The sequence below is a fragment of the Aedes aegypti genome, chromosome 2 (genome assembly GCF_002204515.2).
Source record: "Aedes aegypti strain LVP_AGWG chromosome 2, AaegL5.0 Primary Assembly, whole genome shotgun sequence".
NCBI lineage: Eukaryota > Metazoa > Arthropoda > Insecta > Diptera > Culicidae > Aedes > Aedes aegypti.
In genome coordinates, this window is record NC_035108.1 from 214,116,606 (window position 1) to 214,137,912 (window position 21,307).

The 21,307-nt window shown below is 35.0% G+C and overlaps 1 protein-coding gene and 1 long non-coding RNA gene across 5 annotated transcripts in view; one reads left to right on the plus strand and one right to left on the minus strand.

Moving 5' to 3' along the window:
* Window positions 1-934: 934 nt before the first annotated feature.
* LOC5574468 (esterase B1) overlaps window positions 935-21,307 on the minus strand; it is a 38,474-nt gene continuing 18,101 nt past the window's right edge. For 3 of the 4 annotated variants that reach the window (XM_001655078.3, XM_021843923.1, XM_021843924.1), the window contains 2 exons: window positions 1,333-1,930; window positions 935-1,276 (listed from right to left, as the gene is read on the minus strand). In XM_001655078.3, coding sequence (XP_001655128.2) covers window positions 991-1,276; window positions 1,333-1,930 — 884 coding nt within the window. In that variant the 3' untranslated portion in view covers window positions 935-990. Of the gene's footprint in view, window positions 1,277-1,328; window positions 1,931-21,307 lie in introns of all 4 variants that reach the window. The other variant, XM_021843922.1, reaches the window with a different exon arrangement.
* LOC110676368 lies at window positions 12,061-13,174 on the plus strand. The gene is made up of 2 exons (XR_002500312.1): window positions 12,061-12,738; window positions 12,819-13,174. It is a non-coding gene; the product is annotated as an uncharacterized LOC110676368 (long non-coding RNA).

Sequence of the window (21,307 nt, forward strand, 5' to 3'; positions counted from 1 at the left end):
ATGTTCTGAGATGTAGAGACCCGTCACGAGTTTTATTTATTAATGCTCTCTAATATCACAACAATTTTTGAAATCCTTAGCTTGGAAAATATCTGAACGAACACCACCTACCAAAATTTTTGCTATAGGCTCGATTGTGTTGATCTCGGTAAAAGCTTAAAAAATGTCGATATTTATTTTAAGTCAATCATTATGCCAAACGGCCATTATGCCAAACGACTTTGTGCCAAACGGGGTACAATCTTTACATACAATCTGTTCTACGATCACTATTTGATGTAGTTTTGAATAGTTGGTAACTTATATTTGATAGCCTATTTATCATAGAACTTGAATATGGTCTAAAATCTTTTAACGAAAAGCATTTTCACAAACTGGGACCATTTTTGTAATCTAAGTCAAAAATTTCTATATAACGTTAAACGCCCAGAGGTATTCAACGCCCTTTAAATGTTACGTAATTCATTCAATTTTGTTCGATTTATACTCCATTATCAAAGAAACCCCAAAGCAGAAACCGACTTTCGATTATATGAAAAATTATATATCCATTCAAAATAAATCATTTGGCAATCTTTCAACTGCCATCGATAGCTAGGATGCCAGTACATGTTTTAAAAACATAAATTATAATTCTTTGAAATTGCATGCATAAATATTCAAGTTTTCTTCAAAAAAAAACTATCAAAGTTACCCTGTTTTACGGTACTGCTATTCTTACAATAACGAAGTCGCTACCGTGGGCGGTTAATCATGCTCATGATCATAATTTTGATTCCAATAGTCACTTTATAGCAATAATTGTGCTTGAAAGCTATTAAAAAAAAATTCTGTTTGAACATAATGCAAATTTCAAAATTTGAATGGTCAGAACAACTTTATTTGAAAAAAAAAACTAAGGACATGTGATATCGAAGAATCATTCAAAAACATCTTTAGTGTCTTACAAATTTAGTTAAAAATTTCCTAATCATCGTGAATCAATCGCTATTACAGCAAATCTGCCTTGTACTGTGCTATCATACTTCGCCAGAATGCATGCCGCTGTTTGTCAGGGTTTTGCTCAACACGCAGCTCTCTGCTGATGTTGAGGTAGGTCATATTGAATTCTTTAAAGTCAGCATTTGGATGTTTCACAGCTACTGGCCAAACCGGACTGTCATGGCTCGTTGGCGTTGGGTGACCATACCTTGCGAAGTTGGTCCACAGCCGCACAAAGTTGTTCCGCACTTTGACTTCATCGCAATCCAACGAGAGATTTGGGAGCATAGGCGAGCTGTGTAAGAGTGAGGGAAGTTAAGATATTTTTCGAAGGATCTCACAATTACCTACTCAAACATGTAGAACTGATCATCTCCATGGCATGCTCCCTCAAACTGCCCTGTTCTCTGAAGCCTTTTGAAGATGTCGAATCGACCGTGGAATGTGAATCTATAGTGAAAATGTTGTACCCTAGGTTGATGTTTTGCCAACAACTCGGCATTGATCATTGTAGTCGTGACAAATGTGTTATCCGACAAAAGATCACAGAGATGTTGATTATTGTTTTTATTGATTTTCCTGGATCCGAAAAAGAACTGCTTGATCTGTGTTCCAACTTCCCCTAAATTAAGTGCTTTGTTTTCTCGCAAATAACACGGCACTAGTCTTTCCGGTTCTGTGATGAATGCATCCAGTTGATTTTTTCGTCTCAAATAGAAGTAAGCCAACATCCCTTCGCCATTTGTGCACCCTGTGATTAAAGGCATATCCATTGTGTCAGTTTGTTTGAGGATTTGTTGTGGACTGGAAGTGATTATGCTATCTTCCGTTTCAATTTGCTCAATCACTGGTCGAAAGAGAAAATTCATCGGCAGCTTTTTCTCATCTTCGTCAGCAACTTCATGCTGATGTTTGGCTAACAGGTGTGCAGGTGCCTTCATAAGAGTTTCTGTAAGTAAAAAAATATGTTATCAGTTAAAGTACAAGTTCATAATTGAGTATACTTCCAAATTCAATGAAATTTTTATGTGTGATTTGTTTTTTGAGATGTGATAAGGGGCCTTCCATTAGGAGGCGATTTTTGATACCATGGGCGAGTTGGGTCGTAAACAATGTCAATATAGTCTTACGTAATTAACGGACGGCCCCAATATTGGTAAACATAGAAGACTTAAGGTGAAACATCTTGGAATCCAAAGATGTCCGGCACAATGGCCGACTTCTCCCCCTACTCACGTTCTAAAGGCACAAAACTGGAAAAATAGTTGGCAAACGTTCCTGAGCTTCTTATTTTAAGCTTTCTGTTAGTGCACAAAGGCAAAATAAAAAGTGCGCTGTTGTGGCATGATTTGAGATTTGTGCCCTTGAAGTTTTAGTGCAATTTTAGAAGTTGATTCCAAACTGTTTCACCTTAAGCAAAAATTATCACATGGGGAGACAAAAAGTGTAGATGACCACGTTCATATGTATTTATTGTATCTTCCTGTACCCAGTGCCGTAGCGTGCGGTTGACCGGGTTGACACCCGTCAAGAGCGCCAGCCTTTATGGTGCGCCAATATGAGTATAGCACTTGGCGATATTTTTAATTGGACATAGGGTTTATTCACAAATTTCAATACGCTAAAAACTGCCATTTTTGACACCTACTCATCCCCCCGTAACGCCCGAGATCGGAAAGGTCTAGTCTGTTGTCAAGCGGCCGTCAATGAAACCTGATTGATAATTCCCCACGAACTCGTTTGCTATAGCTGATAGACGAAGGAAAATAATCTGGATAGCACTTTGTAGGCAGTGTTGAGGATGGTGATTGCACGATAGTTTTTACACTCCAGTCGGTCGCCCTTTTCGTAGATAGAGTATATAACGTTTGCATATAACCATTGAGCAATTCTCGCTGAAACCAGGCCGTTATCGGCACCCATCGTCAGAATTCCAATTTTATGTCAAAACTAAGGACCTTTCGGTTTTCTGAAATTGGTGGACTCCTCGTACGACAGCTAGCTAAACAGTATGAGAAAGAGTCAATTTTTGGAAAAATATTTCTTCAGGTGATATGTTGTATTCTTTTCATATTTGTCTCATATTTTATTTCTTTTTTTTTATTTGTTTGTTTTTATTCTATCTCATAGCAAACAACTTAGTGGCATAGTATAGAGAAAGGATATGGCTTTCATCTGAGACTAAAAAAGTTTTGGTGGCCATTTTGAATTTGGCCGTTATCTTTAATTTTGTTCGAAAACCCGTTTTCACCATTAGGGGCCGTCCATAAATGACGTAGCATTTTTTCGCTGATTTTTTACACCCCCCTCCCCCTCGTAGCATTTCGTCACAAATGCTGGTACTTCCCCCTGGAAAATACGTAGCATATCGAGCACCCCCCCCCCCCTTTTTTATTTTCCTTAGTGACTGGGTTGAAACAAAAAATTGGAATTGAGAAGTTCAATACAAAGTTTGATATTTATTACTGACTGAAATGAAAGGATAATCTATTCTAACAGTTTGATATACAGTAGCGCTCAAAAGTAATTTGAAAAAGTTTTAAATAAACATTTTCCTTGGTTTTGGTTTCCAGTTTCTTATAGACTAAATTATATTACTATTGCTGTTCTTACTATAAAATAACAAGTTTACTATAAAAAATGTGAAAAAAATTGATTGAATTGATGAAGCTCGTTACTGTCGAGTTAGGGTCCAATATATTTTATAATATATTGAACAAAAATTTCGTTATATTAGAGGATTGTTTTTTTAAATTATTCGATGTTAGGAAATAGATTTCAATGAAGATGATCAAGAAAATATATTAATTTGAAATGAATCATCGTTAATATTATCCAATTTCAAATCATTTTATCAAACAGTGGCCTGATACATAAATGATTACACTTGAAATATTTGGAATGTTTAGGCAATTTTAGCGATTATTAAACTAATACAATAATCTCTCTTAATATTTCAGTTGATTTTCATTATCGTTTCCATACTGAAATAATCTTACACAACCTATAATGAAACCGTTAAATAATAAAAATTCTTCAAATTTCCGAGTTATTAACAAAATTTAATGATAGCGCAATTTTGTTAACACTCGAATCTATTATCCTCATTAATATTCAGGCTATTCCATCAAGAGCATTGATATATCAAAACAAATGATGAGTTGATTGGGTGGAAATCTCCTGCAACATTGAAGGCATAATTCACGAAATAAATATCTTGCTTTAAAGGTAATATTTGCCAAGAAGAGCATATTTTATTTTCTTGAAGAAATAAAGCCCCAACAGAAAATATGGATAAAACTAAAACGGCTTACTTTATGTCATGTCAACAAATGGCAAAAAAATGTACTCCAAGTAGTTAGAGCATTGATTTTTCTTCAATTCATTAAACTTATTTTGTTTATTTATAAATTTATTAATTTAGACGCGAATATAATATAATATTCACATAATTATTTAAAGCTTCAAAACATCTGTTTGATTGCATTTATCAAGAAAATCTAAAGTTTCATAGATATTTTTACAATCTTGTCATATGAATGTTTTGAAGCTTAATCATAATTTTATAACCCAAGTTTATAAGTAAAATAAAAGAAGTTTCATGAAAAATAATTGTATGCAATTTTTTTCAGCGCCTTCCTTTTTACGGACTTGATTCAAAATGCTACGTCCACTAGCTAGGACCCCTCCCTCCCCCTCGTCACACTTCGTCACAAATTCGTGAAGACCCCCCTCCCCCCTAAAAAGCTACGTCATTTATGGACGACCCCTTAGCGTACCACTCGCTTAGAATTCTGAGGTCACTATCTGAAAGCTGAAAAAAACTGAGTAAGATAGCTTACAAAGCTTAGGTGAGCAATGGTATTTACCCTATGATATGAACGATTTTGTAAATCATGTTCTACGATTTTGACGTATATAGTCAGTGCAATCAATGAAAACATCATTTTTGTACAACAAAGAAAAAGTTTTTCAATTTTTGCAAGTTTCTTCGAGTCGAGTTATGAATAAGAGTATTAATTTAGGTAAAAAAAATCTGACGGTTGTATTGGATTTTGACGCCATCTTGATTTTAAGTAGTAGAATGAGTGGTTTAACTTGTTAGCACTTGTTGAATTTTAAAGATACCGTATCGACTACTTTCCTTGTTCTTATTTTTCTGGATTTTCGTCCTTACTGGAACAAAGCCTGCTTCTTAGCTTAATTCGTTATAAAACCAGATAATTAAATAGAAATTTTCTTTTATAATGTATATTTGGTACCATAATGATTCTTCGGCATATCTAGTTCAGGAATGGCATTCTTTTTTTCATTTATTTGGTCCAAAAACCATTGATTGAAATGAACAATCAAATGAACAGCTTAGATAAGATAAGAATGAATAAATCTGATTGTTTTTTCAATGGATGTCTCATAATTAAACATGATGAGCGCTAAGATGGTTAAAAAACATTCAACCGCTTTAAACCATGATGGTGTCGAATTCCAAGATGTCGCCAAATTTTTGAATTTCAAAATGATACTTCTGAGTATTGGCATAACGTTCACATTGCGACAAAGCCTGCCTCACAGCTGATCAATTTCGCTATTTTTGAAATGTATGTTTAGCGGCAGTTAAAACGATACTTTATGCCACAGAAAATCAAGGAATTTATTAGCTCAAAAACATAAGATTTCTTCTATAAATAATTGCACTTTTGGCAATGTTTTGCAATCAAACTACATATATCACTACAATACTTACTTCATTCAATGAACGACAATGCATATGGCTAAAAAAGTATGTGTTTAATTCGAATTGGCCGCCAAAACATGTTTAGTCTCAGATGAAAACTAAACTACCCACCAAAAGTATGGAATCGTTGCAATACTTCACTTTTAAGTTTAGCATCACCCAAAATGGGGTTGACCCATTTCGCATAAAGACATCTCGCATAAGGACGTTTCGCATAAAGCGGTTTCATATAGGAACAGGTAGCATTTTAAATAAGGCAGAAACGTCCACCCGTAATCATGCAAAACGTCCTTATGCGAAACGTCTCGTCCCACCCATAACCTTCTGAAAAAAAGGTTTCTCAACTAAAATTAAATATATTAGTAACTGAAGGCCGCGTGTTAAAAGACATTCCCGAAAACCAAATTGAAATTTATCTATGCAATCCCGAAATAATATGCATTTTAGTCGTACGAGGGATCCACCAATTCGAGAAAACCGAAAGAACACCCTATAGTTTTAGCATATACTAGCGATCAGTGACATAAAATTGGAATTCTAACAAAGGGTGCTGATGGTGGCCTGGTTTCAGCGAGAATTGCTCCATTGCTGTTCCTCAGGTAGCTGTTCCGTCTTTCAGCACCTAACTATCAGCCGATCCAGACAAGCGCCAACCTCTTCAGGCACATCTTGATGAGTTCGGCTTCGATGCCATTATTGCCATCGACCTTGTTATTCTTGAAGATTGTGCGACATTTCAAAGAATGACACTCCCCAGAATGGGACATTCCCCAGAAAAAAAATAATAATATATTTTATGGCTGTTGAAATCCAGGTAAATGGTAACGAGCAGATTTGGTTTCTCAAACTTCCGAAAAGGGAAGATTGCAGACGCACGTTCTAGATTCCGGCCTGAAACTTTTTCTGAGGGCGGGTGTTAGGCTTGACTCAAACCCTTGAAAAACACTTGGTTTGTTCCTTCAGGGAGAAACCCAAACCATTAACAACATCCAACTAATCCACAAACAAAACCTATGCCAAAATTGATTTCAAAGTGCCCAGCAATCGAAGGGCATTGAAGGTCAACCCGTTCCACTTGAGGAGAGACAACTATCACCATCTGAACGCAAACACTACTGTTTGAAGCATATTGAGCGAGTTGTATATTGGTACCATGCCCACACAGTTACGGATCACCCACAGTAACGGATCACTTTGGCGTTCAACATCGGATAACTCGCTCAAAACATAAAAGTTGACGTTAAACATATTTTTCCCATGTTATACTATTTGTCTTCTAGCATTTGTAAAGTTAAGCATAACATTCAACCGCTTAATAACGGTGTATTTGACAAATGTTTAGTTGGTACCACACAGCTATCATTATATGGTCGTTTTCTGTAAGAAGTGCCGTCAGCATTCATAAGCTCCCACAAGTGGTAAAATTCATATGTTATAGCATTGAACATGCTCGTTCGCTTCGATTTAGTGTGAACTCATCTTTAGAAAACAGTTTTCTTGATTGTTGATTCTAAATACCGAATATTAGCACTTCTAACTAGTGATCCATAATATGGACCAGGAAATGATTGTTTACCACGGTTATGGATCACTAGCAAAGAATGTAGATTTCAACCATTTTAAGCATTGTATTCGACATTTTCAGACAATAGCGCTAAGGATAAAACTAATACAACATCAAGGTTGGTAAATTTCATTTTTTAGCAGACAAAAATGGGTGGAAAACTTGGTGTGGAGCGAAAACAGTTCATGCCTCAGTTACTACAATGCAGTATATCACAAAAAAGGACATTTTACCCATTGGCGTAGGAACAGGGGGGGCCGGGGGGGCCTGGCCCCCTCCAGAAACATCCAGGCCCCCCCCCCAGATTTTTTGATGATATTAAAAATTAAAATTAAAATAAAAAATAAACACGAAGCAAAATCTTCTCAATCCATGTACTTGGCTCTTGTAAGGGACGAATGACCTTCAGGGTCAAATCCCTCTCATCAAACAACAGTTATTACGTAACAGTAGTTACGTTATTTGAGAGAACACCATGCATGTCTTACACAGCATCAGCGTGACGGTTCTGATTTCGGTGAAAGCTTAACCGTCCGGCTGTCGATCGATTGGTTACTGTTATAACTAGCATTTTGTTATATGGGATTAGCGCAATTTTTCAAAATCTCATTGCAAAACAAAGTACCGTGGTACAAGCGTCAATTTTATTCCCAAAATTATTTTCTTCAAATTATGCTGTTTCACCATAATGCAGCATATTTACTGCCTTCTGTCAGGTAATAATGATTTATTTATAATGATAATTGGAAAAATAGACAAAATTACTAGAGGAATTTCTAACAATACATAGCGGGAATTCTTGTCGAAAAATAAGGCTGAACTTTCAAGGAGTTTCGGCATGGCCAAGTTTTCTTCAGATGAATGGCAGAAATTTAACCTGGTTTCCAATCCAAACAAATCCATGGAAAAAATCTTTGCTTGATTTTGATTCAATTGTTTAGGTATTTTTACATGAATAAATTTACTGAATAATTTGACTAATTTTCTACAGATTTCAACAATATTTTTCAGAAAACTTTTCAATATTCTGTATAGAATTTTAGTGTAGTCAAATTCTTCAAGGAATATTGAAGGGTAGCTTTCGAACTTTTGCAAATTTCTGGGAAAATAGTCAAGTAATGTTGTCAGACTTATTCAAAGCTCCATTCCTTTCATGTCTTCTTTTTATTGGTAAATTGATTCCAGAGAATGTTCCCGGAGAATGTTCCCGGATTTATCTAAAACAATCTTTCAACAGTTCAGTATTCCCTCGCAATTCCTCAGAAAAATCATTCATTCTGTCAAATCTTATACTGAGACATTTTGCTGAAAGTTCTACTAGAAATTCTTCTGTGAATTTCTTTAAATATTTTTCCCAAAAATTTTATTACAAATTCTTCCGCAAAATTAATCAAAAGTCCTTAAAAAATGTGTCCAAAATACATCACAAATTGCGTCAAAAAATCTTCTATGTTTTTTTTTTAGAAATTTTGCTTCATATCCCCGGATTATTCCAGAAATGGAAAGAAAATTGTTTTTGAAATTTCTCTTGCCTTCGAATCTTTAGAGAAAATTTGTTGATTTTCCTTTCGAGATTTATTTCGATATTCATAAAGAAATTTTTATTGATCTTCCTTGAAACACTTCTCTACAAATAATTTCACCAATTGGTCGGTGTTCAGACAGACCAGATTTAATGATATTTTAGCCTTCTAAAGATAATTAGAGGATTGTATAAATTTTGATACAAATGTGTTACGAAATTCATAAGCTTCAACATTACAGCAAACAAGGCAAATATTTGGTAATTCCAAATGCTTGAAGTACGTTTTCCAGAAATCATTCAGAAATACTTGCTCCAGTCTATCTAATCACCAATCGGTCAGTGTTAGAATTGTTAGAATCCATATTCTTGGTTTATATTTTTGTGCGATACGAGGGCAGAATTTCTAGAGGCTTTCTGGTAAAATTTTAGAACACCAGAGGTCAAGGAAAAATATATTTCAAGAATATTTTTAAAGAAGATTTCGATGGAGCTTCTTAAAAAATTGCTTTATTTGTAAAATTATTAGAGAGGTTTTAACTATCCTGTAAATTACATAGTTTCTAGATTGTAAATTATCTTTCATTGCACCGTTGCCCATCTATTGTTCTACCTGCTTCAACATTTTGTTGTTTTTCCTTCTTCGCATGACGCTTTGAGGAAATTCGTACAAAAATATTTCTATACTTCAAAAAGAAACATTTTGAAGAATATTAAAAAAGGTAAAATAGAAGAGGTTAAAAGAATACAGAATTCCTATGCGTATGGTTCTTGATTTCTTAAAGTCCATAAAGAATTACTCAACAATTTTTTAAGTAATGCAAAAGTTTCCCCCAAGTTTTAAATTCATTAAAATATTACATTATGAGTTTTACTCCACTACATGTTCGGTTATGTTCTTAAAAATACCAGCAATATTTTCGCGTTAAACTTCTACACTAGTACAAAAAAAAAAACGACAAAAAAGTTTGTTTGGAATTTCTAAAGGTAGGGAAAATTAATTCTTTCTACATCAGTATGTACACAGTAGTATCATGAAACTTTATAGTCCATATAAAAAATTATCTTAGATTTTAATTACACACATTCAGTATAAGTTGCATCCGTTTTAACACCAATCGTGTTCTATTAAAAAATCCGAAGAAAAAAGAAACAAAAATGTCTGTGGTAAATCCTTCAAGGACCTTTTAAGCTTTTCTCAGAGGTACATGTACATTGTCAACAAGTTTCAGAAGCTCTACGGTTTAATTCTTGAATCTACGACAGGAATTTAGTATTTTTTCCGAATTATATTAAAGCTGCAATTATTCTAAAAATTACCAACAAAGTTCCTTCGAACATTTTTTTGTATGTATAGAAAACTGATCTGGAGTGATGTGTAGAGGAATTTATAAAGCAATCGCTAAATATATTGAGATATTCCTGGAGAAGTTTTTGAACCAAAATATGTAGAATTTGGGCAAATTTTAAATGTTATTTATGGAAGAATCCTGAGATTACTATTCCGAAAAAAGGAGCTTTTTCAAGAGTCTGAAAAAATGCTTCATACATTTTTTGAAGAAATTCTTCGAGAATTTCAAGAATAAATTGTAAAATCTTAGTAAATCTGATGAAAAATTTCTTCAATAAATTCTCAAATTAATCGTTAGAGCTGTTTAAAGAAAAAAATTTCTGGAAAGTACTGAGATAAATTTTTGGTAAATTTTTCGGGAGGATCTTAGGAAAACCATAATACGGTTCTCTTAGAAATCTTTTAACAAATTACTCGAGAAAACTTTGAGTTTTTTCGCGGAAGAGTTTTTAAAAGAACACTTGAAGGTATTCCGCTAGTAACTTCAAAGGAATGTTAGAATTCTCTAAACACTATTAGTAAGGCATTTATGAAAACATAAAAAAATATTTTCGTGAGAGTTTTGAAGGCATGTGGGTGTCTTTAGAGAAATCTAAGAAAATAATTATTTGTGAAAAAAAGATCTGCGGAAAACTTTTTTGAGGAATCATGAATAACATTTTCCCAATTGAACACTTCTTAATTGCTCATGATGTTTTTGTGGAATATTACGAGGAAGCCCTAGAGCAACACCTGGAAGAATCTTTTTTTTTGCAGAAAGTCTGAATAATTATTATGCTTCGATTTTCTTGCTTCAGCTGTTGATGAACTCTCTGGAGAATTCGTGAAATGAATCCTTGCTTGGTGATCTTGAAGACATTTTTAGTGAGACTCTTTGAATTTTTAGTACCAATTTTTGGAGAAACGCTTAATAATTTCTGAACATTCTAAACAAATTATTTATAAACAACTGAAGGATACTTTACGTACAGGGCTTTCCAGGAGAAATGATCAAAAGAATTTCTAAAGCATTCTCTGGTGGAATTCTTTGAGAATTTTTATACAATTCGATTTTTTGAGAAATTTTATGGTGAGATCAAAATGTCTGGGAATGATTTTCTGTGAGCATCCCAGGACGAACTCAGTGAAAAAAGCTCTTGAAGAAATCACTGAAAAGTACGAAAATAATTCATGAAGAAATTCCCGTACTAGTTCTAAAAGGTAACTTTTCAAACCACATTATCAGAATCTTTTCCGTAGCGAAAATATAAATTTACAAATTTCATTGATGCGCTGCGAAATGAGACAAAATAACAAATAAATAAAATCAATACAAATCTGTTAAAACTACGAAATTTGTGAAAATCTTGTTATTGCGATTGACATAACTTCTATAAAAATAATATATGCCAGGCCCCCCCTAGGCCCCCTCCAGCAAAAAATCCTAGCTACGCCAATGATTTTACCCTTGTTTCCAGCTCTAACAATGCTATTTTTTGGAGTAATATGTGACACATTGTTAACTTTCACCAAATCATGCAATACAGATGCATTGAGTTTAAAATCTCTTAATTTTGCGCACTGATCCGTAATATGTCACAATTTGATCCATAATATGAAAATTGATCCATAATATGGTTTTCAGAAACCGATGCAATTTTTAATTTTTATGCAATCCTATGTAAATATTACACACAAAACAGTTTACTAACCGAAGTTCCAATGTGAAACGATTCAATTCGTGCTTTTAAATTACAATTTTACGTTTTCCATGTCGTTTTATTGAATTTTATAGGTTGGACACTATTTGATCCATAACTGTTGGGTCATGGTACCTGATATCTCCTAACAACCTTGTCCCGGGAAGATCGCAATGAATCCTCTAAACTGTACATGATGTTACAATTTCTTTTCTTACTCTACTGACCTGTTCACATGCGTTGTAGTCGCGATACTGAAGCTCTGCAATGCCCTATTGTAATGGCCCCAGTCAAATCAGTCGCGACCGTCGTATCAGGATAGCCGATGCTGGTTCGGCTCCACCAGCGCAAAGGGTTTATAGGAAGCAACTCCGAATTGAAGCTGGAGCTTAACGGTTCTGATCGGGCTCCTACAGATGAAGGCGTCGAATGGATCTCCCGAACGTGTTGGTTCCTCGTGTCGCTATTGGGCCCAAAGAAAAACCCACGTCAACGTGGGCTTTCCACCTGGTTGACGTGTCCGATTAGACAACGGATTTGACTTTACAATTTAATCAATTACCTGATAAGATGGCCAAACTTCGAGCAAATTATCGGTTTGGTTTCTAATTGGTTCGATTATACGTGCAGCTCTAAAATAATCATAACGGATAAGCAATGGCTTCTATTAACCAAACTACACGTGGTCGTCACCTTTCTAACTATCCCCTTCAGCTTGGGCGTCACTTGGAAAACCACAAGAGGGAGCACACAATTACACTGTATGTCTATACTTTTTCTCTTAATTCTAACTATTTTCACATTTTTCCTTGTGGATTACATATGGCATAATAATCATAGTATTCACTTTTTTATCAACTCTAGCTATTCCTAAACGATCCGATGAACATCGTAGTCCAAACTCAAGTGAGTAATTCGATTTTTTTTTGTGATCGCCTAGATCGCGTGATCTTATTATAAGTCGCTACGGTTTTGTCTATTCGTAGGTGGTATGAGCTATCTCCCGCATTCCGTGGATGAAAAACTTCACAACCACTGAGATGATGGGAGGCAATCTGCAAATCTCTTCATGAACGATAAACCAGAGAGTTTCTTCGACGCGGAGCCAAATTATTTCTCGCGTTTCGTGAGTACTGCAGTTTACGCCATTCACGTATAGACGGCGCTATTCGTATGCTGGCAGTTTTTTTAATTTGAACGGGTTAGGGTTTACGGGATAGGAGTATCGTTACAAATAGTGAACACAATCAACAGAAAAATTTGAAGAAAACCCAATTTTTTTTCATAGCTTAACATTTTAACGACAAGACTTCCTGTTTGTTACAGTCTTTAATTTATTAAATGGAGAATCTTTAAATTAATAAATCAAGAAACTCATCCAATACAGCGCTTACCATAAGTGGTACATGTAGTTAAAACTGTTTAGACATTTTTTTATATTTGGATGACTTACTCTTTACGAATTTCAAGCTCGTTAGAGTTGATGGACGCGGCTCAAATTTTCACAGCAGTAGTGTACTGTAACAGGAAGTTATCAAAGACAATGGAAATTTTCTATTATATATATGTTGCATTATTCTTCATAATTATAGAAAGAACAAACCTAGGAAGAACAACCAATGTTCAAAATAAGAGAGAATATGCTATAAAGCAAAAATAAAACAAATTCCATCAATTTATTTTGTGAATAATAAAAATATTACACTAATACAAATCTCTTTTTGAAAATACGATCAGAAAGAAGAGCCAATTTCTAAAGAAGGAAGAATAACTATGAATACAAAACAAATCATTTTTCGAATAGCTTGGGTCAAGTTTGATTATAACACATAGTATGACAGATGTAAGAGCAGCTTATCTTAAGCAGTTTTGCTACTTTTCCCCGATTGTTGGTTCCCCGAATGCCAGCACCTCAAATACCCAGTTTTCCCGAAAAGCCCAGTTCCCCAGAAAGCTTTTAGCTCTCATAATTATCATAACTTTTTTTGTTACAAGGTGGTGAACGTCTGATCTGATATGCACTCTTCTTTACTTGATTGGCGATTCTTCCGAGTTTCACTGTCGTCGGCATTTTCGCAAAATGTGTTTAGTCTAGAATGACCTTGTAATCTTGTAATTCTATCTAGTTCAGCAACCAGTCCCTCAAGTCTATTCTTGTACCTGTTTAAACTGCATCACTTTTCGAGGAAACGGGTTATTCGGAGAGCTGGCATTCGGGGAATATAATTTCGGGGAAAAGTGACACAATCATGTTTAACAGCTTTTAAACAACATTTTCCCCGGAAAATTTTGGTCTGGTCTGGCATTAATCACGTAGTTATTTATTTCGGATTTTCAAGAACACCTCCCTTCCCCTTGCGTGATATTTTGTCCATAAAACCGTTTTGAAATTTATATGAGCCGTAGTCTTTGGCCAAAACCTTCCCTGGGACACGGTTATATAAAAAAATTAGATTCTTGCTCCAGTCCACTTTTTGGATTGCATTTAGGTCCCATAACAACTGTGCAAAATTTCAGCTTGTTCGGTAAAACTATATTTACGCGCCAGCCGTTCAAAGTTTGTATGGGATCTACTATGGGAAAACTCACTTTTGCAAAGAAAAATCGCCAGAGGTCGCCCATAGTACTCTATCAAAATTCTGAACACACGAAGACCGCAAAGTAATCCGATGCCTATGAAAAAAAGCTATCAAGCATATACTTTTCGGAAATTGTGCCCAATTTTGTTATTATTGTTATTCCTTTACGTGTTAATCAACGTCGCCTTGCCAATAGGTTTTCATTGAAATGCTTTTTTCACAAGTGTCGGATTGTTTCGCGGTCTTTGGCAATATTCTTCATCGTAGAAATACCTATCGAAGTCTGTGCTCAGCATTTTTATAGAGATCCATTGGCGACTCTGGTGATTTTTCCTTGGAAAAGTAGGTTTTCCCATAGTAAATCCCATACAAACTTTGAACGGCTGGCGCGTAAATATAGTTTCACCGATCGAGCTGAAACTTTGCACAGTTGTTATGGAACCTAAAAACAATCCAAAAAGTGGACTGGAGCGGAAATCTAAATTTTGTCCCCCACTACTTCCCACTCCCATATATGACCAAGTGGTTTATGGGCGCCCTCTTAGATGGTTTTCCTAAGACAAGGGAAGCAAACACTCGCCCTTTAAAAGTTTTTTTTTTTTTTTTGAGATCCATAAAAATGATTTTACGAAATAATATTTTAGGTGAATTGACGTCGGTGTCCAGAATTCGAAGCGTTCGGGAATTCAAATTAATTCAGTAAGTTCATTTTTTAAAGACAAAAGACTAAATAAAACCAAAACTATTTCTTCTTGCTTTTTAAAAATGTATAAAAATGATTCTGAGGAATGGTTTTCTAGGGAATGTTCCATTCTGGAGAACGCGTTCTGGGGAAAGTCATTCTGGGAAATGTCCTACAATTGTTCTTAAACTGTTGAATGGCATATTCAACTTCCCTAATCGTGGGAGCTGGTTGGTTTCCAATGCTCACTGTACTGACGTAGCCATCACCATTGCTGTTCTGAACTTTTGTGCCTGTGTTTTCTGCGCCATTCAGGTGTTCATCGTAGTGATGCTTCCACCTTTCGAACACCTCGCGCCCATTTGTGTAGATGTTCCTTATCCCTGCACATTTCAGCTCGCGGCACGATGCCTTTGCGAAACGCGTTGAGCTTCTGATAGAAATTCCGCGTTTCTTGAGAACGATACAGCAATTCCATCTTCTTGATCTCTTCTAGGCAGCAAGACCAAGTTGAGGGTCGTGGGTTCGAATCCCACCGGTCGAGGATCTTTTCGGATTGGAAATTTTCTCGACTTCCCAGGGCATAGAGTATCTTCGTACCTGCCACACGATATACACATGCAAAAAAAGTCATTGGCATAGTAAGCTCTCAGTTAATAACTTAAAATTGACGGTCAAAACCTCTTAGAGGCGTTTTAGCCCATAGGTGTCTTCGGGACATTGTTTTGATTTAGCATCCCGAGTAATAATAAAACATAATTTTTAAATTAGACTAAATAGGGCACCCGAGCAAAAATATTTTTTTGAAAAAAATTTTATTTTGGGCGGTCATTACTTCAGCAAAGTTTTAGTTCTTTTTATTTTCAACAGCTTTGCTGAACCGACTTGATTTTTTTGACTTCGTTCTCACGGTTAAATTTTTAAATTTAACCTATTTTACCATAAAAATCAGTTTTTTGACCATTTCTATGCTCAATGTGCAATTTACGAACATGACATGTTCTACAACATTTTATATATTACAAAAATACACAAATTTGCTGAATATACCAAAGCTGTGAAAACTTCACATTCCAAGATATTATGAAATTATGTTAAAATTTATATAATTTTCGACCATTTTTCTAAGCAAGTTTCTTCTGAATCGGCACTTTTCGGCAGTCATATTTAGTATACTTTGATGCCTTATTATACCAGTTAAAGCCCCATGGCAACAGAATGATCGGGTCTCACAGGGCTTATTGATTTCAACCATTTTTTGAGAACCATGGAATTTTATTTTGACATCAGATAGTTTTTGACCTTTTGTACGCTCATAGTGCAATCAATAAACTTGGGATTTCTCATATCACAAATCTTAACAACTATGTCGAAGACATCTATATAAGCTGACAAGCTATCAAAAAACAATGTTTTATTAAAATAAATACTATTTTTGGGAATTTACTAGGTAGGTTTGTCATGTATCAGCAATTTCGGACACAAGTTTACTTCGGCCGGCACAACAAAATGGTTGAAAATGGTAATGGTTGAAAAATGAGAGGAATTGTGTTTAACAGGCGAAATTATGTTTTGCTCACAATATATTTTGCTTTTTATCATAAAATACATATGATCGGTGTTCAGACAGACTGGACCAGATGATATTTTGGTATCATAGAGATATGTTGGTAACACGATTTTTGATTTGGTATTTTGATACAGACGTATCATCAAAAAGATAAGTTCCACAACAAATAATGCAAATGTTTTGATATTTTGAATGTCTGGCGTTTTCCTAAAATCATAAAAAAAAAACACTTGGTTCAGTCTGTTTGAACACCGACCATATTATTATTTGTTCTTAAATTTTTCACGCATTGTGACCGAAGCCAAAAAATCGTCGACAACTACGATTTGATGCTAAAATTAAGCAGTTTTAGTGTGATAAAGGTGTTTTCTAATATGTTATTTTATGATATAACTAATACAGAGTATTGCACTGTGAGTATACAAAAGGTCAAAAAACTATTGAAGATCAAAATTCCAGGCTCTTCAAAAAAATGGTTGAAATCAATAAGCCCTGTGAGACCCGATCATTCTGTTGCCATGGGGCTTTAACTGATATAATAAGGCATCAAAGTATACTAAATATGGCTGCCGAAAAGTGCCGATTCAGGAGAAACTTGCTTAGAAAAATGGTCGAAAATTATAAAAATTTTAACATAATTTCATTATATCTTTGAATGTGATGATTTCACAGATTTGGTGTATGCGGCAAATTTGTGTATTTTTGTAATATATACAATGTTGTAGAACATGTCATGTTCGTAAATTGCACATTGAGCATATAAATGGTCAAAAAACTGATTTTTATGGTAAAATTGGTTTAATTTACAATTTAACCGTGAAAACGAAGTCAAAAATATCAAGTATGTTCAGCAAAGCTGTTGAAAATAAAAAGAATTAAAACTTTGCTGAAGTAATGATTGCCCAAAAATTTTTTTTTCAAAAAAATATTTTTGCTCGGGTGCTTTATTTAGTCTAATTTAAAAATTATTTATTATTATTACTCGGGATGCTAATTCTAAACCATGTCCCGAGGACACCTATAGGCTAAAACACCTCTAAGAGGTTTTGACCGTCAATTTTCAGTTTCGTCCCACTGTGGGACGTAACGCCACAAAGAAAAAGAAGGCAGCGTCACTCTAGTCTAGGCATGCATTATTCTAGTCTGTAAGCAACAATGAACAGAAAATCAAAACTTTACCTTATGACCTTCTGATGAATTTCCCAGAATATCCAATACTGAAACATGGGGCAAATATTGAATATAAAAATCAAAACAAAATTTTAGCTATTACTTTGAAGGTTACCTCCCACTTTAGACTATAATATTATCATATTATAATGTTTGAACCATTCTTAATTTGAACGATTTGTAGATTAGTGTGGTTCAAATAAAAACGTGTTTTATTATACTGTTACAATACAAAATTTCAGTAGAAAATCATGGAAACAAAAACGATCAAATTGTTGATATATAAAATGCACCAAAACAAACTTTAGAAACTCAGATACAAACTGTGAAGACTCGTGTAGTCTCAATTAAAAAAAAAGACAATTTACACCGTCTTCAGCACATAGGCTGCACAGACTGAACAATCACAAACATTAGGCAACGGACAACACGAAGCACCCAGTAGCCCAGCGATGAATTTTTCGTTTGACGAAAAGTTTTCACCGACTGGAGCGGGAATCAAACCCACACCCCGTGGCACTATACTCCTAGACAACTGACGCCGCTAACCGCCAGGCCACTAAGCCCACCCAATTTGTATCAAAATGAGATCAAATTTTGGAATTTAAGTGTTGTTTGATCATTTGACCTTAACGTTTGCTCCTGCGGGGGCGGGCGATGCGGACAGGATCAATCGTGTTGCGCGCAGCTCGCGTAGCACGGTGGAATAGTGTCGCGGGTCGCGGAACGCGTTAGTGTTTAATCCTTTGATCTTGTCGCTTGCTCCTATGGGGGCAAGTGACGAAGACTTGTTCGGCGTTAGAAGGGTTTATCAAGTAATAGAGCGAATCCGGTTAGGCGAATTCATTTCAAATTATATATTTATCGTTTACCAAAACGAATCTCTACCCCATATCCAAACTCTCAGTATTCACTTGTGGAAATGCAGAGGACTCCTCGGCTTCCATAAAGCAAGTAACACGTCAACATTTCCCTTCCATCTTAAGTTGACCTGCATTCGGACGCAGCAGGCGCCGTTATTGTTTATTATAATAATGAGAGCACCAGTACTTACACATTGAGGATGCTACTGATCATTGGCGTAGCTAGAATTTTTTCTGGAGGGGGCCTAGGGGGTGCTAGCAAATACTTGGTTTTCAAAAGTACTGCCAACAGCAATAAGTAGGATTTTCACAAATTTCACAGATTGTTATTGGTTTTATTTATTTGTTATTTTGTTCTATTTCGCGGCACATCAGCGATATTTGTTATTTTCAATTTTAACAACGGAATAGATTCATTCTTTTTGTAATCCAGTCAAGATTTGTAGAAAGAAAACTTACAAGGAATGTCCTATGTGATTCTTCCACGAATTTCGCAAGTACTCAAACATGTGCTTTGAAGAGATTTCTCTGAGAATTCCTACGGAGATTTGTTCATGAATTATTTTCGTAGTTTTCAGTGCTTTCTTAAAGAACTTTTTTATTAGTGACAGGGTAAAAGCACCGGTTTTGGCCAGCCTAAGAGAAATAGCCAATAAAAAATAAATGGGAAGCCGTATTTATACTACAAATATGTCAAAAGCAAGCTTTCAATCCATATTATGTGAGTTAATTATCAAAACTGAGTTATAACCACTCTTTCGCTTTGAAAACACCGTTGGTCAATATAGGCCAACGGAACCAATTCGGTTCCAAAATTGCCCAATCCCATTGATTTCTCATGAGAGTGGCCAAATTAGGAGTGCCCTGGCCAAATTAGGTATATGGGAGTTAAGATTATAACGAAAATGATCTGTTTTTCTTATGTTTTGAATCAATTTGGACAAGTAAATGAATGTAGCTCTAACATGTGATTGTGATCTACTGAACACAAAAGGTTTCATGCTGATTGGCTATGTATAATCGGAGTATAATCCTCTATGGCTACAACTGGCGTTTGGCCAAAACCGGTGCTTCTACCCTAATAAATCTTCGCGATGTTTAGTAGAATACCTATAAGTAGATGAAAAAACCGAATTTAGTACTATACCATTTAATTCCACTAGAGTTTGTATCCTTTGACAGATACGCGTATTTCGACCTCAACTCTAAGGCCGTCTTCATTGTCGTATACTAGACTCGACTAAGTCATTTCCATCATTTCCAGACTTTCTGATCTCACCAGAAAATTTCTCGAACAATTCAATTGCTTAAAAAATCTCTTGAAGAATTCCGCCAGAGAATGCATTAGAATTTCTTTTAATAATTTCTCCTGGAAAGTTCTCTACGTACGTATTACATAAAAATTCCAATTGTAAGTTTGAAGAATCCTCCAGCAGTTCATTAATAATTTGTTTAGGATTGTTAGGAATAACTTAGAATTTCTAAAAAAAATAGCACAAAAAATCTAGGAGTCTCACCAAAAATAAAATCAAGATCACTTAGTAAACCCCCTCAATATTTTTTTTTATTTTTTCAAAAATTCTTAGTCAAGAAATGTTTAAACAACTCTAACATTCCTAGGAAGTTCCTAGCGGAATACGTTCAACTGTTCTTTCACTCTTCCGCGAAAATACTCAAATTAGTTCAGGAATTTCTTAAAGAATTATATTATTGTTTCCCTACGATTCTTCCGAAAAATTTACCAGAGATTCTGGAAAAGTATTTTAAAGAGATTTTTTTCTTTACATTCTCTGTACCAAATGGGATTTTTCAAAGACAGTTTTCATCAAAGTTACAGTTCCATCAAGTATTTCTTCGGGCTCTAGAAATAACTCCATTTTTTTCAAATGGTAATTTCAGGATTCTTCTATAAGTAACATTTAAAAATGTACCCACTATCCATATTATTATTTTTTCAGTGATTGCTTTACAAACTCCTCCTACGAATCACTCCATTAAAAATAAACATACAAAAAAAATTGAAAGAAATTTTTAAGTATTTTTTTGCAGCTTAAAAATAATTCGCAAAAAATTACTAAATTCCTGTCGTAAAATTAAAGTAGAATCGTAGAATTTCTGAAATTTGTTGACAATGTATTTCAGAGAAAAATTGTCCATGCAGGATTTACTACAAAAATTCTTGCTCTTTTTCCTTCGTCTTCTATAACAGAAAATGATTAGTGTTTAAATGGATGGAATTTCAACTGAAAGTATTTGTTACTAAAATCTTACATAATATTTTGTATGAACTCGACAGTTTCATGATACTATGTTTTTCTAACTTTAGAAATTCCAAACAAACTTTTTAAAGGGTTCTTCTTCTTCTTTCTGGCGTTACGTCCCCACTAGGACAGAGCCTGCTTCTCAGCTTAGTGTTCTTATGAGCACTTCCACAGTTATTCACTGAGAGCTTACTATGCCAATGACCATTTATACATGTGTATATCGTGTGGCAGGCACGAAGATACTCTATGCCCTGGGAAGTCGAGAAAATTTCCAGCCCGAAAAGATCCTCGACCAGTGGGATTCGAACCCACGACCCTCAGCTTGGTCAAAATTTTAAAGGGTCTAT